This window comes from Planococcus citri, chromosome 2 (assembly GCF_950023065.1).
Source record: "Planococcus citri chromosome 2, ihPlaCitr1.1, whole genome shotgun sequence".
Lineage (NCBI taxonomy): Eukaryota > Metazoa > Arthropoda > Insecta > Hemiptera > Pseudococcidae > Planococcus > Planococcus citri.
The window spans coordinates 33,365,531-33,391,268 of record NC_088678.1 but is presented as its reverse complement, the minus strand read 5'-3'; the positions used below and the strand labels follow the sequence as shown (position 1 = coordinate 33,391,268).

The window sequence follows — 25,738 nt, the reverse complement described above, 5'->3', positions numbered from 1 at the left end:
TGCTGTTTTTCACCTTTTTTCGGCATCTAAGAAAAAAGAAAAGAAAAAGGGGGGGGGAATCGAAGGGTTTTAATTAATTTAGTCAGTTCAATACGACTTTAATTTTATTGACTTAAAGTTTTGTGGTCCCTTTTTATTCATTTCATGAATATTTAGTTTTCGAGTTAGGAAATAGGTAGGTACGTATACCTATTCCTTTGATTTTGAAAAAAAAAAATTCATTTTAATCTTTCGAATTTTATTAGAATTTGTTAATGTTTCATTTTGAATTCTACTTTCAGTAGTTTTAGGAAAAGAAGATCGTAAAAGGTTCAAAATTTTGTATTGAGTAGGTACCTACTTATTAGGTTTTTTCGGATTTTTATTTGTTTGAATCATTTTAATTTTCAAAATTCATGTAGTTAAAAAAAATATTCCACGAAGTTTTATCGTTTAGATCGGTGAAATAAACAGACGAATTTTGTGTGATGTAGATAGGTATACCTACCTAACTGAAATTTCATTTGGATTTAAACTTTTTAGTATTAAAATTTCCTCAAAATTGTCCATATTATTCATTTTGGTGAAAAGCTAATAATTTTGAGATAAAGTGTTTCAGAATTTCTTTTAATAGGTACCTATTTGGTAAAAATAATTTTATTTCTGAACTGTTGTGAAAAGTTGTCTTCGTGTGTATAGAATAAGGTATTTTAAACAAATTCTAATTTTTATTTCATTTGGAGAAAATAGACAGAAAATTTTGGGTAAATTTGCCAAATGATTGAAGTAGGTAGGTACCTACTTGTTTGTAAATTTTTTAGTTTCTCAATTCCAAATCTTACCTATCAGGTATTTTTTATCATGTTCGAGCCAAAAAAAGGAGTAATTTTAATAAAACTTGAAAAGAGAAAAAAAAATCTGTTTGGTAGGTACCTATTTGGATTTTTATTTTAGCCCTAGGTTCAAAATAGGATTATTTTTTGAGTAATTCAATACTAAAATTTCGAGGCAAAATTAGTTTAAGAAAATTTTCTACTTAGTAAGATAGTTTTGGTTTGGTAGGTAGTACCTACTTATTCAGATTTAACTGATTTTTAGGTTATTTTCCTAAATTTTCAAATTTAGTTTTTGGCCAATCGCCTTTTGGATGATTTTTTACTAATTTTAATTATTTTCAAGAAAAATGAAGATTGAAATTTGGTTCTGATTTGAATTTGTTCGAAGTTTTTCAGGGACCACATTACTTTTGTGTCGTGAATACTAAAGTTTACGACTTTTCTGAATCAGTTTGTGTTAAATGATTGAATCTACTAGATTTTGTGTCATTTTATCGAAATCGTTTCAGAATTTTGTACTCTAGCAGAGTACTTGGGAAATGTTTTGATATGGTTGGGGGTAAACCAACCATGATTTCCCATTTTTGGGGTGTTCCACAATTCCGTTTTTGAAACATTTTTTGAGGGTTCTGAATGGGTGTAAATTTTTCTGCTCGTATTAATGAGCAGAAAAATTACCTCATGCCGAGAATGGCAAATCTCAATTTTGGCTTAGTAGGATGATCGAATACTTCCGGCTGGCTTGTGATTCGCTCATCCTACTACCCTATCTATACTATCACATACACGTATAGGTACATATAATGCAAAATAAATAGTACATAACAGGTATAGGTATGTATGAGTGATAATAATACTTACAGTAGATTATCAATCGAACAATTTTCAATTAAATAGGACTGCTCTAACTGTAGCAGGATACCCACGATGAAAATTACGCTTAATAACTTCACGATTCACTTTTTATCTTTCGAAACACTTTCAAACTTTGCTTTTTTATGCACAAGATGCTTTTTAAACCACAATCTTCGAACGTTTGTCAAGCAATCACTCAAATCTATATCCAATATTGCGTCAGTCGGGGGTATTATGATTTTATTTTATTGTGATTAGGTTTCAACCCATCCGGTTTTGGCTAAACTTTTTTCCTTATCTCCGATATCTTCTTTTAGAACTTGCAAAATTCGAGGAAATTATCGGCCTCGGCGACGTTGCAGATAACATTGTCGTCCGATGGCTAGTAGATAAATTGATAATTTCAAATCTACTTTTATTTCTTCCTCTTATTTTGTTCATAGGCAGGTGTCTTTTTGCTGTGTCAATATAATTGACTATTGGCATTAATTTCAGGGGAGATTTTTAGAGTAATTATTTTCCCATGAAAATTCAATTTTTGATGGGCTAAAAGCAAAAAGGTGGTTTTTTTGACCCCTTTAGAGTGCATTTTTGGTATGGGTAGAGGAAAGGAAATCGAAGAGGATTTATTTCTTCAACTTTATGATCGATCGTTTTTAATTTTTAACCTATATCCGTCCATTTTAGCCCTTTTTTATAATTTTCATTTTTTGGAAAAATTTTCAATTTTTCAAATTTTCATTTTTTTTTTTTTGAAGGCTTTTTATTTTCCTGACTGTTCACATTATGTTAGATCGTAATGAATTTCTACATTTCGATCAATTTTTGAATATTTTCATTTTCAAAAAAAAATTTTGATTTTTTGAAAAATGAGTTTTTGCAAAATTTTAGATTTTTTACAAGTATAGGGGTGTGTAGGGATTGGATATTTTCCATTCTTCCCTGGGTTTCGTGATTTTAACGTATATTTATTTTTGTCAAATTTTTTCAAATTCTTCAAATTTTTTGAGTTTTCAATTTTTTCAAAAAATTGCTTTAACTTCATCCATTTATGATCTGGAGGGTTGGGGGTTTGAGGTACGAAATTTTTTCCATGCCTATTCATATTTAATGTAATTTTTTAAATATAATAAATACTTGTAGATTTTTTCAACTCTTTTCAGGTTATGAGTTTTTGGTTTTTTCATCGAAGTGTCGAGAGGGTGGCCTTTTTACCAGAAAAAGCCACTCTCTGGACCCTTCGAGAAAAAATTTCCAAAAGTGAGAAAAAAGTGGTTTTTTGAATGAGTTTTTCAGCATTTTGGATGCAGTTTTCTTCATTCCTTATACAGAGGTTTTTATTTTGAGTTTTCCCCCTGCTGTTTGGATTGTTTGGAAAAATTTTGAATTTTTCGAGCCATTCCAATGTATCCCATAGTTCTCCTTTTCAAAAAAGAAATTATGGATCTGCAGAGAGCAAATTTCCATTAACCCAGTATGAATTTTCAATTCAATTTTTTAATGATTTTTTCATTATTTCTGATTAGCAATTTTTTCAAAATTTGAACAGTTTTTTCAAAAATTGACAATTTTAATTTTTGTGGAGCAAACGTAATATGGGGTGCTTTGACTTTTCAAAATTTCATTTCAAAACTTTCATTTTGAAATTTCAATTTTTTCTGAATTTGTCAGAGGGACAAACGTATGCTAATTTTTTAAGGCAACTATTGGGGCGAATTGAGGGCGGATGTGGTGTCCCCCATTCAGAGAGGTTTCTCTTTATTTCCGAAATGAAGAAAAGATGGGCAAAGATGATGAATTTTTTTTTTTTTTTTTTTTAGCAAATTCTTCTTTGCTTTCTGATTTTTGTTTTGACAACTTAGAGCAACTGTTTAGGTGGGCTCATTTTGTCTCAGAGGTCTGAGTTTTCATTAGGTAGACAACTGTGAATGCTTTGCCAAATTTTTTGGCAAATTCTTCAGTTTTTCGTCTGAAGAGTGAGGCAAATGTCTTGTTTTTATAACTTAGGACCAATTTGAAAAATTGAAAAAATATTTTGGGACGCTAATTTCGATCAGCTTTTTCTGAAAGTTTTCCCATTTTTTGAATTCTCTCAAAAAAAAAAAATATTATTTTCTTTTAGAATGTATTTTTGGGTATTTTTACGTCAATAATCAGCATTCTGTTAGGTTTTTCAAATTTTGTGTCGAGAAGCTGACTAAAATGTTTTTTTCCAAATTTGAATTTTTTTAACTCTTCGAAATTTGAAAATCCATTTTCAAAATTTTCAATTTTTATTTCCTTTTTAATGGATTTGAAATTTTTTTAGTTTTTAGCCTCAGTATTCTTAAGAAGTTACTCTGAAATTTTTTCTTTCTGAAAAATGATTTCAAAGTTGATCAGAAAGGTTTTGTCAAAATATTCTTCCCCCAAAAAAAAATTTTATCTTTATTTTTGAGAACAAGTTTTAATTTTCTCTTTTTGCCTTTTTGGTCAAAAAAGTGAAAACTTTAGAGTTTTTTGAGATATTCCTATTGGTGAATTTTGTCCAAAATTCTATAGGGAGTAAAAAACGAAAACACAACAAAAGGGTAATTTTATCATTTTTTGTTGTAATTTGCGAAAAATCGGAAATGGGCCATTTTTATATGGTTTTTGTATTTCCTGGAAATAGTCGAAATCCTAATTGAATTTTGATTTTTCATTCGCCCCCCCCTTTTTTTTATTTTCTGCTCCTCATTTCCTTCACTAATTTTTGTAAATTTTATTTCTAAAGTTCCAAAATAGTACCTGAGAAAAGGTTTCAGAATTTTAATAATTTTTATGGAGCGAATGCGTTTTTATTGTTTTTAACAAATTAGAATTTTTCCTTTTCATACCTGTCTCTTCTTTCCCCTTTTTCGTTTTTTCTACATTCCTGTCTTTTTCGAAAAGAGAGTGAGAATTGTGCTGAAAAAGTTGAAATAAGTAGACAAGTATGTATTTTTATTCATCATAAGATTTTTTATTTAAAAATGCATGAAATATGCTAAATAAAATTACAATAAATATTGCCGAAGCAAAAATTGGTATCCACCTTTTAGTTGGTTGAAAGCTTATTCTAGCATCCTCCTGTGTTGTCTCTGTCTCAAAGAAAATGATTGTGCTTTGATCATTTTCTATGACAGTGACCACTGAGCTTTCAGAGCTCCTATCAGGTGAACTTTCTTCAGTCGCGTTTCTGACCAATTCTATGGTTTCACTTATTCTTTCATAAAATTCAGAGTCATTTGAACTTTCTGAATCTTCGTCGTCCGTTGTCCTAAATGGATTTACCACGACTTCTATGGCATTTTGGTCAGTATTCTGATTTTCCAAAACTGTCATAGAATTTAGGCTCTGATATTCTTCGTTGTAGGCTTCCATAACTGCCTCAAAGAATAATGAGTAAGGGTCTTCATCGCTATCCGAACCATAGTCCAGTTTTTTCAACTCCAATCTTGGTCTTTTAATGGCTTTGGGGTCCTCCCCTAGGCGCATTTTTCTTTCCAATATGCGTTTTGAACGCTTTGGGGTTGAAGTGACTTTGTCATTATTAGACTTTTTAAAATCAGATTTCGTGATAGCTTGATTGATTACTGATTTTTCTGAGGTTGAGTCGCTCAATTCCTCATCAGTTTCAAGACTTGGTAATTCTCCAAAGAGATTTTCATTTTCATCTTTTGGTTCCGAATCAGCCAAGTTTACAGTGATATTGGGCTCACTAGTGGGTTCACCAGTGGGCTCACGGGGAGTACACTTTTTGGGTCTTCCTCTAGGTCTTTTTATGAGTGAGGAATCCTCAAGTAGTGCCCCTGTACTTAAGTCTTTAGAATTTTCAAAATTTTGGACTTTCTTTGGGTCTGTTGGGCCCAATTTTTCCAAAATTTTGTCATCCTGAGTGGGTTCTAGTTGAATAATTTCTTCTAGAATTTTATTGGTATCTATAGTACCTTTTTTATTTTCAATTATTTCAGGAATTTTTTCGACTTTACTAAAGTCTATTTTCCTGGGTCTCCCCCTCCCTCTTTTTAGGGTTGGGGTTTCTTGGACTGCCCCAGCAATTTCTGGTTGTTCAGGGAGATCCAATTTTGGAGCTTTTTCAGTGTTTTCAGGAGTTGACGTTTTCGGATTACCTTCAGCTTTCTTAGCCTCCCTTTCCGCTGCACGTTGTGCACGCGCATTGGCACTGAGCTCCTTCAAGACATTGTTTGAAGCGTTTTTAAGGTCGCTTTTTGAAATTGGCTCGAAATTTGGAGTTACAAACTCATCAAATTCTTCATCCATTCCGTTTTGAAGTTCCTTCTCATATTCAGTCAAAAAATCTTTAATTTTCTGTTCTAAAGTTCGAGAGTCTAATTTTGATTTTAGACAGGTGTCGTTTTTCAGTTTTTCCAAATTTTCTTTGGAAATGAATGGGGTGAGTTGGCGTATGTTGGCCACCCTATTGACTGTACTTCCATCCTTAGGCTGTAATAAGTAACAATTATGCCCGTTTCTCTGAATTATTACGAAAGGACCTGTCCTTTTTTCATACAATTTTGATGCAGTTTTTCGTTCCGCATTCGATTGTTTATGATTTGTCATAAGGACCCAATCTCCTGGTTTTAATAAGATGGGGTCTAAGTGCGATTTATTGAAAGCATATTCTTCTTCAATTCTTTTTAATCGCCTTTTCTCTCTTATGAAATTTTCAATCACTTGTCTTTCAGACATTTCACTTATACATTGCTGTTTTTGCTCGACTGTGTAGACAGCCTTTTTCGCAAGATTGTCAGCAATTATATTCGTGTATTCATGTTTTCTGGCATAAACATGAATAAATTCTACGCTTTCAAATTCCATTTTTAGTTCTAGAATTTTCTTAAATAGCATTTCATGATGAACTGGTTTGTTTTTAGCATTTTTCCAGTTATTCGTTTGCCATGTTGATATGCTATAATTTAGAGCTTTTACAGCATAATTGCTGTCACTCAAAAGTTTTACTTTTTTAATATTATTCTCTTTTAGCACTCTAAGTGCCACATGGATCGCCATTAATTCTGCCAAGTTGTTAGAAGTGGCATAATGCTTATTGACAATTCTTTCAGAAATGTTCATTTTGGAGTCTGGAGCGAAACAGATTCCAATTCCAGCTATGGCATTTATATCGCCATTTTTGGAGCAAGCCCCGTCAGCTGTCACCCTGACGTAGCCATCGGTGTCATAAATTAAGTCCTTTTCTGGATCCAGTTTATTTTCCATGCATTTTAAAAATGTCGTCGAGGGAATTTCTTTCTCAGACATCTTTTTCCTAATTTTTGTCAATTCAAATTTAAAATCAAATTTCATTGATTGTTGAGGTAGGGTTTCACAAATTTTATCTTTAATTCCCCATGCCTCATTAGGTTTAAAACCGAAGGAGGTTGGAGTGTTGTTCAACTCCAATTCAACCTCAGTAATGAGTAGGTGCCATCCCAGATGAGTTTTATAGGGATCGTGATTTTTATTTAATTTGACCCTAATTTTATCTCCAATTGATCTCATCGTCCTTTCCACAGACGATGATTGTGGGTTATACACATTTGTATGCGCCACTTTTATGCCATGGTTTTCTAATAGATTATACCATGAGTCTGAGATAAATTGTGACCCATTATCTGTTATGACCTTTTTGATCTCAATATTTTTATTACTTATGTATTCTATGATTGTAGCCATTTGTTGACACACTTCTTTCTTTTTAATTTGAAATAAGGTGCGCAACCAGGTTTTATTTGAAAAAATATCCTTCACAACTAAGAGGTATTTTGGCTGATTTTTTAAAGCAGGTAGGGGTCCATAAATGTCCGCTGAGAGTACATCGCCAATAGCGTATGCCTCAATTTGTGCATATTCTATTGTTTTGCTATTTGTATAGCTTTTATTAACTTTGCATACGATACATGTATTGCAAATTTCCTTTATATATGCCAACGAGCATTGATGGTAGTAAATTCTGCGAAAAATCATGTCCAATTTCGCAGCCCCTACATGACCATAGGAATCGTGTAAATAATCTATGGTATCATAAAAAAGTTCGTCTGGGAGACATGGAACTTTCAGTCCATTTTCCAAAATTCTGTATAGAACTTTTTCATTGTTCTTAGAATTTTGAATTTCAAATTTCATCATTTTCAGTTTCTGAATGTCACGCTGTTTCTTATTATTTATGGGAACTTTTTCTTCTAAAATTCTCATAATTTTTTGGCACGTAACATCAAAGCTTTGAATTTTACCAATTTGTTCTAATTTTCTATGCAATTGTGAAATATGTTCTTGCATAAAATTTACTGAAATGGGTTCTAGATCAGAACCAAAATTTTCGATATCAGTATCTGAATTTCCCAAGTCAGTGTCCGAACTTTCAATATCAGCTTCATAACAGTCAAGCTCTAAGGCTTTAATTTCCAGCTCAGGCGCTTTAATTTTATAAAGTGACTTATTTGAGTGGATCATGTCGTATACTAAGTCGAAACTGTTGAGCACTGTAATCCAGTGAGCTGCTTTTCTGTGAGTTTGAGAAATTTCTCTAAACCTATTGACTATTGGCAATAAATTTGATCTCACATGAACAGTTCTTCCATGTAACCACATTTGCAATTTTAAAATGCTTTTTACGAGACACATTATTTCTTTATCAAATAATGTAAATTCTTTCTGATGCTCTTTGAAAGCATTTGAGACAAACATGATGATTTGTTTTTCCTCATCACGTCTGAAAAATAATACTCCATTCATCGCATCGTGCGATATTTGGGTATCTAAATATAAATCTCCTTCTCGGGGGGGTTGCTGCAATTTGAAATCTTTATTATATAATTCCTTGAGCTTTTCAAAAGCTTTTTGCTGCTCTTCTCCCCACTCTACATTTTGAGATTCACCTTTCGTGAGCTCATAAATGGGCTTCACAATTTGGGAATATTCAGGAATAAAATTCCTATATAATCCCGTCAGTCCCACTAGGGCTAAGATGTCATTTTTCTTTTTCAAAGAAAATTTACCCTTTTTGGTATTTTTCTTTTCAAACTCTTCCAATTTTTTCAGTTTTTCACTTTGTTTCTCAATGCCTTTGTCACTGAGCACAAAGCCGAGATGATCAGCTCGATTCCTGAAAAATTGGGTTTTCGTTGGGTTGAGCTTTAAGCCACTCTCGCGAATGAGTTCAAAAACTTCAATTAGGTTGTTCAAGCACTCTTCAAAAGTTTCTCCTGAAATTTTCAAATCGTCTACGTACTTGGTACGACCCTTTTTATTTGCAATTATTGCATTGATCATAAGTATGAAAAGTCCACTTGATACTTTTGTACCATAAGGTAGTCTTGTGAACTCGTAAACTTGCCCCTCTAATTGAAAAGCAGTAAATTGCTTGGATTTTTTATTCAATAATCTTTGTAAAAATCCAGCAGTAAAATCGAGAGTACAAAATAAGATATCCCCAGGATTATCAAAAATCATACTTTCAATTGTATCCGGCTCTGTTAGTACATTTTCTAAATGTTTATTCAATTCATCTGCATCCAAGCAGAGCCGAATATCCCCGTTTTTTTTAACAACAGGTGCGAGCGTGTTGATATAGGTTGAGTGAGAAGGTCGAATTATATCGAGCGCCAGCATTTTCTCTACAGCTTTCCTGATGCCAGGTAAAAGTTTTTTACTTGGTCTGAACTTTTCACCTCTCCAGGGTTTTAAATGTTCATTTCCAGATTTGAACTTAAAGTCCACTTCTTCCCCCTTATAGCATCCCGGATTCAAGCTGAAGATGTCTTTATATTGGCATAATTTTTCTTCTGCCAATTTAGCCTGTTCTGGTGTGATTAATTTATTTTTCACAGCATCACATAGGTCTTTATTCAAATTTTCAAGAAAAAGTTTTCGAGCTTTTTCTTCTTCTAATTTGATTTCTTTATGGATATCAGCCAATTTTGTGTGCTTGGCCATATCTATAACCATTCTATGACCCTGCCTGCTGGTTTGGGTCAGTGAGAATATGGTAAAAGCTTCATGAGCTTCGTCAGCATTCATAAAAGGAATTACGTATTCATTGTTGGGGTCCATCCTACAGGTGGCTACTCTTTCTGGAATATCAATCAGAATTTTTATGTATTCTAATGATATTCTCCCCATAATGAATGTACTTCCTGACGATTCGAGTACATAAAATGGCACTCCAATGAGCTCAGTGCCGAATTCAAGTTGAATTACAGCTAAATGGCTCATTGACCTTATGACTGTATTATCAGCCAACCTTAGTTGTACTGTACGTCGGAGGGGTATGAATCTGATGGATTCAGGTGACTCCCTTAATAAAGTTGTCAATAATTTTTTCGAAATTGCATTAGGTAGGGCCCCTGAGTCCAATTGTAGAGCAAAGGTCTTTTTGCCTATGTGTATTGGAATGACACAAGTAGGGTCGTTCACAGTTTGGGTCACTAATTGTGGCCCCACATGTCTGCAAATTTGCTCTGGGTCAATTAATGCGTTATCGACCGCATCTAGTGCTCTCAGGGGTTCATCCTTTTCGAAACATTTTACCAAGTTGAGTTGCTTTGCCCAGGATACACGTTGCTTTTTTACCACGTTTACTGGTTTTTTCTCAAGTTTGCGTTTTAATACGCTTACAGGTTGAAGAAAAGTCATTGAGGAATTTTTCTCCTCGTGATTTAATTTTTTCATTTCTTCAGAAAGTTCATCCTCTTGGTCTAACTCCGTTTCTTTATGACCTGGGTCAATAAATGGAGCTGTTTCTGGATCATAAATGTCCTTTAGGGGTCCAGTTATGCTCCTGTGTCCATCTGTAGCTGTAAGTTGTGCTCTAATTTCTTCAAATTTATAAATTTCTTCAGACATTAGCACAAATAGCTCGTGATACGTCGCTATTAATGGAAAATAGCGCTTTAGTGATTTTACATAATGGAATTTATCCACATTTGGCATCACAAATCCAGATTCGCTCATTTTTGGTCTTGAGCGTTCTATACCGTGAGAGTTGAGATAAGTCTCCATTTCTAGGTATCTGTAAGCTGGTTTTTTCCAAATAAAGACCCTAGTATCATTACATACTCTCGAGTAAATTTCTCGAAAAGCGATATATCTAGCCATAGTGACTTCCTGTTCTGCTATGGCTCTAGGCTTTACTATAGGAAAAAGTAAAATTACGCACTCTGCTTCTTTTTCATTTATAAGCATTGCAATTATTTTTCGTAATAATTGTTCAAGTACGTTATAAGGTTTTCTTGAGTAGTTGATTTCTACTTGACCTGAAGATAGTATGAATCTCTTATTTTTTGGAAAATTCACATTTTTTAATCTATCGAATAAATCCTCATAGCATAATTGATCTCTTAAGTAGCCAGGTATTTGCTCTTGAAATTGTACTTGGCCTCTTTTTAAAAAGTGCGCTATGCCATCTCCAGCCCATATGTAATCTTCAAACATATTACTGGGGGCCCAAAAGTCATTAGAAGATGCCCCGCTGTCCTCTAATGGCTCCCGTTTCCCACCTGCGAATTGGCTTTAGCCAAATTCACAAGTGCCCCTGTTAGCATTTGCATGTCCAGGGGGTCAGCATTGGGGTTACTTAAAATATCCGTTAAAATACCCAATGCCTGGACGTTCATAGGTGGAATTTCTTCCTCAGTGTCACTCAACTCGTAATATTGATCAGTTTCTGGATCGTATTCTAAGTGATGCACTGGTATAGCTTGACCTGTCGAAGGACTCTTAGGTTTAAATTTTTTCTTTATAATTTCACCATTAGGCCCTTTTTGGACTCCAGATTCAGTTTTAATTTCAGCTGTTTTTGAGCTTTCTTCGCTCGTAGAAGTTGAAGGTTTTTCTGGAGTTTTCGCATATACAGGTACACGAATTTTATTTGTATTTGTTGGGTTTTGAGCACTTTGAGCTGCTGGGGTCCATGGCAGCTTCTGCTGTTGAACCGTTACCTGAGGTCTTTTTCCTATTACGTAGGGTACCTCATTTTTGGGATCTACGTCAATTTTTGATAAAACTCTAAGTTTTTCAATAAATTGATCGATAGTTTGACCTGGTTGAGTAATCATTGATCTGTATTCTAATGGGGCTTTATTCGTTAGAACACGAATGACCTCAGAATCATAATGATATGTGCGATAGCTCAAAGTTCTCGCCCATCTTATCATATGTACCGCCATGCTTTTTATGTCATCGACGTGTACATTATTGTACCTACATTCTATCATTGCGTCATTTTGCGCTTCAATATTCCAATAGAATGATAAAAATTGATCTCTGACTTCCTGATAGGTGCTCATATTTTTTATGGTTTCTTTGAACTGTGTTTTATTTTTAGTTAAAATCACAGCTCTGAAAGCCATAATTTTCTGAGCTTCAGAGCATCCCACTCCTTCAAAGAAATCCTCAAATTCCTTTAAGAATTCGTGAGGAAAGTGTCTCATTTCGTCGGAGAAATAAATTCCCGAATTTTTGACACAATTAGGGTCAATCATTTTATACTTTTGAGGTATAAATTGTAAATCGCCGCGAACAGATGCAGGTGCTGTCATTCCTTGTTGAATAGTTTTAATTTCTTCCAACATCCTCTGGCATCCCTCATCTCTGACTCTCAAAGAATCCCTGATTTTAGTTTTCGTAGAACATAAATCTGCTGAAATTTCTTTGGCGATTTTCTCACTCTTTTTCAATTTATGGTCGATATCGTCGTACCATAAACTGACGTCTTGAATGACTTTATTTGTCTTGGTTGTGGCTGCCTCAGCTTTTTTTATAGCTGCTTCAGCTTGGCCTTTAGCCTCTCCTGCTAATCTTGCATTTCTTAAGATGCGTTTATCTTGAAGTTCATAATTTAATTTTATTTCCTTCTGCATATCGTCCTGCCATTCCCAAGTTTTATAAAAACATTCGTAAGTCTTATCATCTAATGCTTCCTTATATTCGCCAGGTTGAAAAGGTCGTTGAAGCCTTTCAGGTTCTTCTTCTATTATCTTTTCAAAACTTAAGTTTAGTGGATCATTTTCTTTGTCAAATACTTCTTGAGTAGCCATTTGACAAGTACTTGCATTTTGATTATCACTAACCTGGCTTTCAAAAAGTGACTCGTGAGAAATGTGTGGCATATAATCTTCAATGTCCGACATTTTTCCTTGTTCTGGAGTACTTTCTGTACTTTTTTCGATTTTATTCGAGATTAAAATCTTCGTAGGTGTTAAGCTCTTAGATTCCAGAATGTTACTCGCCTTCTTTTCTCCCTTTTTTCTTCTCGTATTAAATGCAGGACCGTCCTGATTCATATAACTACACGTAAGGGTGAGAAAAAGGTTTCCAGACTCGTGTCTGTATTTAAATAAAAATAAAAATTAATGAGCAGACTTCGTGTGCTATCTTAGTATTGATTTGTTAACCTTTAAGGTTTTTCAAGAATCAATTAGTCTATCAACTCTGCAGGGTACTTCGCGACTGTCAACAAGCACTTAAGAAACACGTTCGTTTCACCCTTGTTCGAGAGGGTGGTTTGTTGTATGCAACGTCGCGGGTAGTTTGACAGAAACTACACGATTCTGGGTGGCGGTTGGGGCGCGTGGCGGTTAATGTGAATACGTAACTATATTTTAACAATAACCTATTTTTCGAATTTTTAATTTTAATGAAACACAGAAAAATGTCCACGATACAGCACACTCAAAATTTTAAATCCCTTTTAGAAATTTAGAAAATTTGCAAATCCCTTTTAGAAATTTTGAATTGAGATTAAGTAATCAAATAGATTACGAATCAAATAACAAATTAAAACAAAAATAACAGTGTATAAAATTACGTTTTGACAAAAAGGGTGGAGGTTACCTATTTTGACGTAGGTAAAAAGCACAGGAAAGAAATAATTTAGATAGGAAGCTATCTGGTAGATTTTTCCGAAAAAATTTCCACTAGATAGAGAGGAGAGGATAAATTTATTGAATAATTGTACCCAGTTAGTTCAATTACACAATAGATTTTTATGACTAGATTAATTTAGTCACAATTTTTCTTCACAATGAGCTATTTTGAGAAGAAAAACTGGATGCTCGTGAGTATTTTCTATGTGAATATTATCGATTCTGCTAGGTCGTCCGCACTTTTCGATTCTCGAGGAACTTTTCTACCTTTCAGTTCAACTAAATGTTGATCTGAAGTTACTCACTTTAAGTAGAGCCTTGAGTAGGTAGAAAAAACGAGTAGCAAAAAACGTTAATAAAGCACTTTATAAAAAATACACTGAGTATTGGAATAATTATTTTCGTGAATATTTGTACTTTTCAGTTCAAATACACAGAAATTAATTGGGTTTTCGAAATTTCTTCGAGTCCAACAAATCTTCAAACTCTTAAATTATCAGACTTTTGGATTTTCGAATTTGATTGAAAATTTCGAAGTACCTTTATTTTAAATAATAAAGTTACGATTCTTTGCTAAATGTGTGGCCTACGAGCCTTTAGCATAGAATTACGTCTCGCAAAGTACGTGCTACCCTTCAGGAAAGGTTTACTATGACGTTTTGAGTAAACTGTCACTTTAAACAAGCAGTCAATGTCGTAAATCTTTTCACAGAAAGGAACGTTTGGGCGCCAATGTTAAATAGATAGATAGAGGCGTTGCCAATGATAGGAGGATAAGAATATTTCCCTAGTAGGTCAGGATGAATCTAACTCCCTAAGAGATGTAATATATCACCTTTTAAAATAGTACTTACCCGCTGCTAGCTCAGCTTTTACAACACCAATATGTATAAATTTAAACAGATTTAGTCGAGTTTACCTTGTATTAATTCGAACCGCACGCGAAATAAGAACACACGATAAACACGAAAAGTGTATTATAATTTTGGAATAAAATTACAACACGAAACTTAAGTCTAAAACATATAAAACTCTACGCGTATAACCAATATATATTCCACCAAATAGTGGCGTAAGTAGGATCGCTTTTACCCACCTACGTGTAACTATCAAATTGCCCGCGTTGGGTAGCGAATTTAGGACTTAAGTTTAAACGCGAATACTCTCCCTTAAACACGAACGTTAAGGCAGAGGACCTGGGACTCAAGCACAACTCTTACGTAGGAGTGAGTGGCCTTATTACTTTTCCGCGGTCAGACCTACCAGACGAAGCGCGAATCGACAAGTGAAGATCAATTCCATCTCAACTTGGCTTCTAGCCTCGAGTCGAGAAGGAATTGAGCTTTACGAACTTGTGAGCTTTTCACATCTGCCCTTAATGGAACGATGTGAAAACACCTCTTGGGTGGTTCCCACGTACTTAACACCTTACCTAAGTGCATCGAGTATATGCTTTCATCTACGTAAAGTACTGTAGAATCGAACTATTGATTGGATTCTCCAGTACTTCCTTTAGATGAAAGATTTATAATCCCACTGAGAGAGATACGATGAATATCCCTGTCTAGCCAGTGAAGGCATATTGTCCCCTTACATTACTTGAAGCTTTGAACTCGATTATTGAATAACTGCTTCGTTCTGCGGCGGATTACCCTAGAAGCTGACCAAGCTGCAGCTTGGAGCGCAAAATTTTAGGGGCGCAAAAATTTTGAGAATTTTTTTTTGTTTTTTTTTTTGGGTGTTAAAAAAATTTAAGCTAGCTCGGTTGTTGGCACTGGTCAGACGCAGGCTGAACGCGATAACGCGCCTCCTAGTTATGATGTTACTTTTATTTCTTTCATACGTTGAGGGCTAGGTAGATACTTATGTAGCGAGAGAGTCGGAACACAATACCTACTCTTCGTTTTTACAATACTTTCGCTAATTTTTTTTTTTTTTTTTTTTTTTTTTTATAATTTGGAGCTTCTTTTTAAGGAAGTCTTCATCCAGCTCAATTGAGCCATCATCATTAACAAGTTCAATTCAGATTCATGAACAATATCTATTATTGACTAAAGTAGATCATAATTTAAAGTTTTTGGTTAAATAAGTATACGAAAAAAATTAGATTGAAATATTGATATGTACATCTGCGTACATGAAAAATGAAGAAACTTCTCTGAACCTCCTTTTCTTGTTTTGGCCATTTGACAATTCAACGTTTTTAACTAACCTTACAGTTGAAAAAGTCACGAAACCAAAAAAATATTTCAAAATTATTGGCTGTTTTTACAATAAATCCGCAAATTCATTTCAAGAATTTGTAGGTGAAAAAAAAAAAGATTGAGGATGGAGAAAGCCATGAAAAATTTTAAAATCAAATTCACGCAAGGTCAACACATGAAAAAAATATTCTAGGAAGTGGAAAAAATTTTGAAGAAAGGGGCAAAAGAGGGGAAAAAGATGAAAGATGGCAAATGAGCTACAAACATTGAAAAAAAAATGCAATGATCACTATATTTTTCCAAAAAAAAAAATTAATGAAGAATCGAGATTGCATGTAGGAGCACCAAAGTCATCCTGCTTTGTTTTTACTCAAGTATTGACGGCTTATATTTAAATTCAGCCCAACTATCCTTCTAGCTGAAAAAAAATTTATTGAATAGAAGAAAACGAGTAAAGATGTCAAGGACAGAAAATCATTTTAAAAGCACTATACTCGCAGAAAAAAATTATAAAAAGTACAAAAACGAAGAAAAGGTATCTAAGGTGACAAAAGCAACGACGGAATTAAAAATTGAATGAACAAATTTCAGACTCAACAACTTTTTACAGTATGTACTTGATGAGAGATGAAAGGTTTCAAGAGCAAGCACTGTAGTCTAATCACATTTTATTTTGCTGACGACTTTTCGAATCATCATCCCCGTTGAAGAGATGAGTTTCAGTGAAGAAAAAAAAAATTAAAAAATCAGCAAAAACCATAAAATTTTTAAAAAATGAATTTAAAAAAGCAAATAGGTACACACATTTTTCAAAAAAAAAAAAAAAAAAAAAAAAAAACATTGCAATAGTACCATAGCCACACTTTTTTGTCTACTCGGGGCAAAAAACTGCTTAAGATGCCAAGTATCTTCGGGAAATTCTTTGACAATTGAATCAAGATTTCAAAACTAACACCTTTTTTGTATCGTACTTTCAAATTCATTCACAGTAAGTATTATTCCAAAAAATGAGAGAAAAAATATAAAATCAAAAAAAAAAGATGGTAACGACCACAAAGCCACACTATTTTTCAGTTTTTAATTCACTATGTGTAAATTCAATGTAACTAGTACATAAGGTATGCATATCAAGTACCTACCTACCTACCTATAAATAATTGCAGTTGAAAAAAAATTGGGTTAGTTGGGATCAATAAAAATATTTTATTGTAATTTAGGTACATTTCAATTTATTAAAAAAAAATTGTATTTACATTTGAAAAAAAAAATCGTTTTCATTTACAGTGAAAGTATTTAAGCTGAGTAATCAACATTTGGAATAGACCTCTGTTCAATCATATCGTGCAAAAATTTGGTTGATAATTTGCGAGTTCGTTTTCGTTCTGGATCCTTGAAATCAACGTGAATAATTCCAAACTTACATCTGTAATTTATATCATTCAAAGTCACGTATTTGCATAGGAACATAAATTAATGATGTTGATTAAAGGAAAAAATATGTACTTACCCATATCCAGCAGTCCATTCAAAGTTATCCAAAAGAGACCAAACGTTATAACCAATTATGTTGCACTTATGTTCGTGTATTGAGTTCAACATTTCACCAATGTAATCCTATGTAACAAATGAACGTCATTGAAAATTAATAAACTTACCTAGGTATCTGTAGGTATATTTTTAATTTGTACCCAAGTAGTTTTCTTACTTTGAAATAATTGATTCTGTCAATATCTGTAATTTGTCCGGAGTCACAATATCCATTTTCTGTGATGAATACTGGTGGATTGTTGTACTCTTTTTTCAACCAAAGAAACATTTGACGGAAACCCCAAGGAACAACCTAGTGAATTAAAAAATTATGAAAAAAGTAGAAAATTTTCTTTGAATTAACGTTCCTATTCTATCAATTACGTTGTATGAACAATGTTCATGAATCATAATAATATTTTTGACGTATGGGGGTTTTCATTGAGCCAAGATTATTGTTGTATGTTTTGTTGAGAAATATTCTCAAATTATTCTAGAAGATTATGCAACTCGTTTGACTAACAGTTTGTTGAATTGGATAAAAGTTACACGTTGTCAAATATGTTGTTGGGACTATAAATCAAAAATTAGAATTCCTCAAAACCTACTTTGAACCATTCAGAAGAGCTTGACACTGGCCAGGTTTCGTCAATAAAATCAATAAAATTGGCATCGCGAAATCTGGCTTTCGATTTTGGATCAATTCCTGGCGTAGATAGTCTGGATGTGTAGTGATTCATTGCCAAAAAATCATATGTTCCTGGAATATCAACAATGAAATGTCAAAATATGATTTACTTGTTTGGTTTTGTTACTTTGATAAAATGGTTATGTTGAATAGGTAATACCTTTAAGTTCTTCTATTTCTTCTGGTGTAAATATAGGTAACCTAGATCTCGCTCTTCCTTCTTCTTTACTTCTTTTATCAACTAGTTCTCTCATTATTGGCGGGTAGTCGCCTGTTTTAGTGTATATGGGGTGTCCAAACCAACCAAACTAAATAATGAAGTACGTATTATTGTAGTAATTAGGTCGATAACTTTTTAGCCAATGTAGAAAATATGTTTTCAATTTTTTTTTTAAAAATCTTACTTCAAACTGATTTGCTCTTTCTGCGGCATCTTTGTCTTCTTGAGAATCTGATTTTGGAACATGGAAGAATCCACTCAGAACGATGCTTACTTTTCCTGCAGAATATGTTTTTTTTTTTTTTTTTGGTAAAGAGATAATTCATACTAAATGACAAAATTAAAGTTGTATGCTTGAAAGTAGTATAAAATACCTTGCTGGGTGCTTCGGAATTCTTTATTGTAAACATGATATGCCCTCGCATGAGCTTTGAGTAATGTATGTCCAGCCATGTAATCACCACCAAATTCATCCAAAGTGAGATAAGGAGCATATCTTCTTTCGGTATAGCCATGAATTATTTCTAATGGTTCATTTATCGTATTCCACCATTTTACCTATATTTGGAATTGAAAAAAAAAATATAAGTCAAGTTGTTTATGTCAAAATTTATATACTTTCACTTTCTGTCTAGTGTTTACCTACCTTATCACCATATAGTTGGAAAATTAACCGAGCATAATCTTCAAAATAATCCACCAGTAATGGATTTAACCAGCCTCCGATATCTTGGAGAGGTTGTGGTAAATCCCAATGATATAATGTTACCTAAAATGAAAGTATTTCTTTGTTAGATATGTTAGGTGTAAACCTGAATCGATTTAATCGTGTTTTTAAAATTAGGACAATAATTTACCATTGGCTCGATACCGTTATTTATTAATTCATCGATTAAACGATGATAGTAATCGATTCCTTTTTGATTTATGCAAGTTAAATCACCATTTGGCAAAATTCTCGACCAACTTATTGAAAATCTGTAATTCTGAAACTGAATATTCAAAAAAAAAATCAAAATTTTGAAAAATGTAGATAATTTAAAAATTAAATAAGTATTCCAATTTACCCCTATATCTTTAATCAATTTTACATCTTCTTTATATTTATGATACGAATCGCAGGCAATATCCCCATTGTCACAATTATCCACTGACGCTGGATTCGTATGAGTTAGACGATCCCACATATTTTCTCCTTTTCCTAAAATGAATCAAGCATTTAGAAATAATTCTAGTTGCTCTGTTTTTTTTTTCAGTAGGTAATTATTTAAACTTACCATCTTCATTCCATGCTCCTTCAATTTGATAAGATGCTGTTGACACACCAAGCATAAATCCTTCGGGAAATTGAGTTTTAATTTTGTCTTTCATGATTTTAGTTTCAGCGTTTAAACGTCCTACCCTGTAGAGCTGAAAAATTACAATATTTGCGTCATAAAATGAATGTTTGTCAAATGATAAAGACAGAGTACCTAGGTATCTATTACTCTAATTTAAACAATTACTCGAGACAGAATAATCATCGTCTCATTTGTATGTATAAGTGAGTAAAATACTTAGAGAGATATAAGATCTCTTGATTTCAGTTTTATGCTCGTAGGTATCAGGTACACACTCTAAATTGCCATCTTTGTAGGTATATAAAAAATTCTTATTCTTATGTTTTGATGTTCGAATAACATTCAAGTTACCTCAGTATTAAATAACGCGATAAGTTAATACACTGTCTGATCCTTTGAAGTGTTTTTATCATACACAACTTGAACATCAGCAGCGTATCTACTCGTAACAGGTAGTGAAAGTAGTTGAAGAGTTGAAGTAGTGAAAAAGTAGTGGATTTAGTCGAAATAAAGGCGCAGTGAAAAAATGAAAAATTCAAACGCGCAACAAAAACCTTCAAATCATTGAAAAAAAAATGTTCATAGACCTATGTGTTATTTTCTAACGTGTGTAAATAAGATCATTTTTGTATTGTTTTTTTTTTGTATGTACACAAAAATGTTCTTCCAATTTCAATTTTTTTGAAAATTTTCCTGTTTGTTCATTTTTTGGGTGCCATGTGTGGGGGGGGGAGTCGAGTGGAGAGCATTCTGAAAATTTGGTCAATTGAAAAAAGGTAGTGAAGAAACTAGTGAAAAAGTAGTGATTTTTTCAACGACAAAAAATTGTTGAATAGGCACCATGATTTATCCACTTGCACGAGTCGAGGTTACTCAGAACTCGACCCAGTAATAGAACTTTGAAGGAGTCCATCGTAGGGTAGTCTCGCCCTCAGCTTTCAAAGCCTCCAGAGCCTCAAGATAATTACTGAGGTTCGAATTATCGCGGTGATTCAACAGCTTGTCCAAAAATAAACTCCTTCAGTTTTTAGACATCATCAGAACTCATTAAATCTATTTTTAATTTTTATTACAATTTCCACAGTGTTTTCGTTTATTACGTAGGTAATAACTTCGTGATCATCTTATAAGTGCAATACTTTTTTTTCAGTTGTTGAAAAAATGATACCGATCTTGTATTTTTCATTACCTACTCGTACAACAATAAATATCATGGCCGAGAATGCATTCACGAGTATACAGCCCTCCAAGTTACAAATCTTACGTTCGCTGGTTGGTTATTTAATCGTAAATACGTCAAAATGAACTCGAATCAAAAATACTGTAGGGTATGAATTCGCAGTGATCATGTTACTTTTACTATGTACCTCGCTTAACTAAAAAATTATCCGATTTATAGTTCACCAAGTCGTGCAAATCCAGTTCAACAAAAAAAGGTGTGTTAATGTTATAATTGTTCCTAAATAAATTATTAACGAGACATGTTACACTACATAGGTAGGTACATGCCTATCATAAAATTCGATTGACTCGGATGAAATAAATCATGCAATTATAAATTTCGATTGCTGCGTGCTCATATAGCACACAATGCTCTCAGTTTTTTTTTCAACAATAACGAGGTTTTTGTTAAAATAAGAACTTATTTATAGGTACCTACATGCTCGTAAATAAATTTAAGCCCTAATTGCCCCGAAGATAAAGTTGTTTTGATACAGTTATACATCAATACAATTATTCTTCAATTTCTTCAAGGTTTGTATTGTAATTAAACTGGAAGTTGTATAGAGTGAACGGCGCTCAGATCTACAATCGTGTATCCGCAAGCGCAGAATCTTTCGGAGTAGGTACAGCGGGTAATTGTAAGATTTTAATTGTTTTCTTTTTTATTCACAATAGGCTATATTATTATCACGTAGGCGCATTCTAGGATCTAAAAGGGCACATTCCGAATGCATGTCGCAAAATTTATATCGTCTCGATTTCAAAATCAATGTAAGTCATTTAATTGAAAGTGGATACGCTAATCAGCCAGATTTTTACGATTTCAAAAATTATTGAGCTACGTGTCGAAAGCACGGCTTTTCTTAACCGAGTCGAAAAATATGAAAATGGAGCTATAATTCACGTTCATTTTACTTTAAATAGCTAGTGCGAATAGTGTCGTTAATAGCTACTTAAAATTCGAATAAATTAACTCGTTTAGTTGCAATTTTAGCAACAAAGTAATTTTGAAATCAAGGTAAAATACGCAGTAAGCTTTCGATATAATATTATGCTCGTGTATTTTATGAACACACATTCGCGGCTTTCTGAGACATGGCATGGAAAATGTTCATCAGATATGTGGTGCATGGTCATGCCCAAGTTCCCTTTAGGATACCTTACCTACATAACTAGAGATTTACCTGTTGCCTCGCTGTGGAAGTAGAGTTTGAAATTATTTTTAAATCATGTGTATCAATCACACAGTTGCAAAGATTGTCACGTTTATTTCAATAAAGATTTTCCGATCTATGGAAGTAGAGTTTGAAATTATTTTTAAATCATGTGTATCAATCACACAGTTGCAAAGATTGTCACGTTTATTTCAATAAAGATTTTCCGATCTAGATCCAGTATGGGTGTAAAATTTGATCTTGATATTTAAAAAAAAAAATTGATCATTTCGTTGAAATGTTTCATTTATTAGTCAATTCATGGGGGTCATTCCACGTCAATTGGACCAAGAAGTGGTAGAGGGGTTCGGCGATTTTTTTGAACTTTTTCCTGTGGAAAGACCTTCCGAAGGGATGGCCAATGGCGCAAATCACAGCCCTCTGGCCCATTTTTGAAGGCAACCAGGGGTGTCAAAGTTTTCAGTGAACTTAAAATATCATCCATTTCAGCAGTACATTACTCGATAACCGCGATACCTATAAAAATGGAACATTTTCCCATAGTTAGGGGTTTCGAAAGGCTTTTTGGTGATATCATAAAAATCATTGTTGCCACTTTTTTTCGTACAAAAAATTAGCTCAAAAAGTTTCGAAACGTAGTTTTCATATCGTTCTGACTCTCAAAAATTCTGAAAAAAATATATTATGGACAAATTTTCATGCTGAACAACATATTAAAAAATTGGGATGGTACCATGTTGCGAAGTTGTTTTTAAAAAATTCAAAGTTTGCGAAAAAATACGATTTTTTGATTTAAATCGTGAAAAAAAGTTTTGATAGGTGAAGTTGACCCATTTGACCCCTATTTTCACGTATCTGTTGAGAAAATTGAAAAATCCTTTTCACTCGATGAAATGAACTTCTCACAAAAAAATCAAAATTCGAAAAAATTCAATTTTCAATTTCAAACGTCAAAAAAAGTTTAAATTTATTTAGTTGTCTTATTTTGATTTCTTTCTGACGTATTTCATGAAAAAGTTGATAAAAATTACACTCACAACAAAAAAATAAAAATTCGTTCATTTTTTGAATCGTTTCGAATTTTTATTTTTTTGTGAGGAGTTCATTTCATCGAGTGTAAGGGGTTTTTCAACTTTTTCAACAGGTATGTATCAAAAAATCACATTTTTTTCGCAAACTTTGAGTTTTTTAAAATCAACTTCGCAACATGGTACCATCCCAATTTTTTGATTTGTTGTTCAGCATGAAATGTTGTCCGTAATATATTTTTTTCAGAATTTTTGAGAGTCGGAACGATATGAAAATTGCGTTTCGAAACTTTTCGAGCTGATTTTCGTACGAAAAAAAGTGGCAACACTGATTTTTATGATATCACCAAAACGCCTTTCAAAACCCCTAACTATGGGAAAATGTTCCATTTTTGATAGTTATCGCGGTTATCGACTAATCCACTGCTGAAATGGATGATATTTTAGGTTCACTGAAAACTTTGACACCCCCTGGCTGCCTTTTAAAAATGGGCTAGAGGGCTGCGATTTGCGCCATTGGTCATCCCTTCAAAAGGTTTTTCCACAGGAGAAAGTTCAAAAAAATCGCCGAACCCCCTGCCACTTCTTGGTGGTCCAATTGACGTGGAAATTTTGTTCGTGTCAAAAGGTAGCTCAAATACCCACAATTATGTATGTAGTTGCCTCAATATATATTTTTAATTTTTTCGGTTCTTTGTTCTTAAAATTGGACTTTCCGAAACCTTTATTCTCAACCTTGAAACAAATGTAACAAAATCTGACCAAAAACGACAATTTTTGAAATGGTAAGTAAGTAAGTAAGTACCTACTCAGTGATTCGATTTTTAAATTCATTTATGCAGTATTTAAGCGATTTGAAAAATTTAAACTCTTGAAGGAATCCCAAAAGGTTCTTTCTTTTCTTGGTTAAAAGGGAGGAGGCTTGAAAATTTTACTTGGTCTTTGAAACTTGTGAAAAAAGTCCCATGGAATTTTGGTGCTTAAAAGGTGGCAAGACTTATTAGTACATAAATAAATCGTTGAAAAAAAATTGAAAGAAATTTTGATACTTAGTTTGAAAAAAAATTTACATACCTAAATGTTGAAAATATGAAACCCACGTTTGTTGAAACGAGTTATCCCTACCATAAGCACGTCGCGTTTCAACTATTCGATTAAAATATAAAATGATTGAAAATATTTTCAAAAATGTGAAAGTAAAAAACACGAGAGGAATTTTCCATTTAAAGGAAGTTTTAGCCGATATTTTAAAAAATTTGGTATTAGGCAACTTGTCAAGTACTACCCAATACCTATAGCAAAAAAATTTTTCATAATAGAATAAATGAAGCGAGTGATAAAATGTAAAAAATGTCTTACCTTGTTAATCTTTTACTGAAAATCTCGTCCTACTGGCAAAACAATAAACACTGAGCACGATGTCGGCGCGGTTGGCTTTTTAAACCAGATATTTCACATAATAAACGCATTATCACCTGTAGTATAGGTATACATGTCGCTATACCACGTGCATACTTCGATCGACGTCGTCGATAACAGGTCCAAGGAATTCCTCATACCCCTTCTCCTCCTACGCAAGTCATCGTTCGCGGGCTTTCTTGGCGATTGCTAATATTATTCCTTAATTGCCGTAGGAATTACCTATACATCACCGTTGTATTCTAACCGTATAATTGAATATTGAAGACGATTCGTCTGAAACAAGACCGTCATCGGGAGGTTTTTTCTTTCCGTTGACATATCCGATCTCGTCTTCGCGTTCGTTTACACTTGGATTATTGAAATTAAGTAATCAGCTGTGCGTGTTTTAGAAATTTACACTTACCTATACCTACCTACCTACTTTTCGTCCGTTGGCGAAGTTTGCATTTCAAACGAGTGACTTCACGACATAAATTGGCTAATTTTCATCATTTATGGAAATTTTCTCCTCTTTTTGTTTCGATAAATTGAATTACCTACGCAGTAAAATTATCCTATGTGTAGGTAGGTAGTAGGTACAATGAATAATAATTAGAAAAGGTAATAACGTTTGCTTCTGTGTCGCCGCCGATTCGTATATCGATACTGGAAGGTGCCATGGTTGGGCTGTGTTTAATAAAGCGAAATTATTTCTTCTGTTTTCATTTACAAGTAAACAATAAAAGTCAATAAGAATATCTTTTCGGAAAATTTTACTCATCATTCTCAGTACATTATGATTCACCCTGAGCGTTTGGAGTCTACAGCTGTTGACATCGTCCTCCCCTATCCTGACTTTTAAAAAGTACATAAAAATTCAAATTTTCATTTTTTTTTTGAAATAGAAAAATCATGTTTTTTTGGTCAAAAAAACTGTAGGTATTCTAAATCGAATCATTGAAATCTCATTTTTTTTAAATTTCGAAATTGCGAAAGTGAAAAAGTTTAAAGTTGTTTTTTTCACAGGTAGTCATTCCATAACAAGACGAACTTTCTATGGCATCAGATCTTCCAATTTTGCTCAATTTTTTTTGGTAGGTCCCTTGATAGAAAGTGCCCTTTTGTTCCAATTTTTTGGTCATTATTGCCATTTTAAAAAAACTGAGTTAAATAGTTGAAAACACGAAATTTTTCAGATTTTTTGAAATTGACACCACAAGAGTGGTTTTTCAACCAGCTTTTTTCAAAATTAAAAAATCCAAAAAATCAAAAGTTTCCCGCCTGTGTGGAAATTTTTTAAATTCACGCGAATCGCTGTATTTTGTATAAAACTAACCCCCCCAAATCCAAATTTCACAATTTCCAACCGTTCTGGA

At 33.2% G+C, this 25,738-nt stretch overlaps 1 protein-coding gene and 1 long non-coding RNA gene across 2 annotated transcripts in view; one reads left to right on the top strand and one right to left on the bottom strand.

Moving 5' to 3' along the window:
- The window catches only part of LOC135835517 (uncharacterized), a 236,458-nt gene that overhangs the window by 79,883 nt on the left and 130,837 nt on the right, over nucleotides 1-25,738 (top strand). The gene's annotated exons all lie outside the window — the stretch shown is intronic.
- On the bottom strand, nucleotides 16,943-24,478 carry LOC135835488 (myrosinase 1-like). Its single transcript, XM_065349756.1, has 12 exons — nucleotides 24,321-24,478; nucleotides 19,472-19,604; nucleotides 19,262-19,395; nucleotides 19,052-19,186; nucleotides 18,841-18,963; nucleotides 18,569-18,752; nucleotides 18,379-18,473; nucleotides 18,135-18,282; nucleotides 17,895-18,046; nucleotides 17,465-17,599; nucleotides 17,267-17,373; nucleotides 16,943-17,182 (listed from the first exon to the last, which is right to left on the bottom strand). The coding sequence occupies exons 2-12, from the start codon at nucleotides 19,563-19,565 to the stop codon at nucleotides 17,053-17,055; spliced, it is 1,437 nt and encodes a 478-aa protein (XP_065205828.1). The 5' UTR covers nucleotides 19,566-19,604; nucleotides 24,321-24,478; the 3' UTR covers nucleotides 16,943-17,052.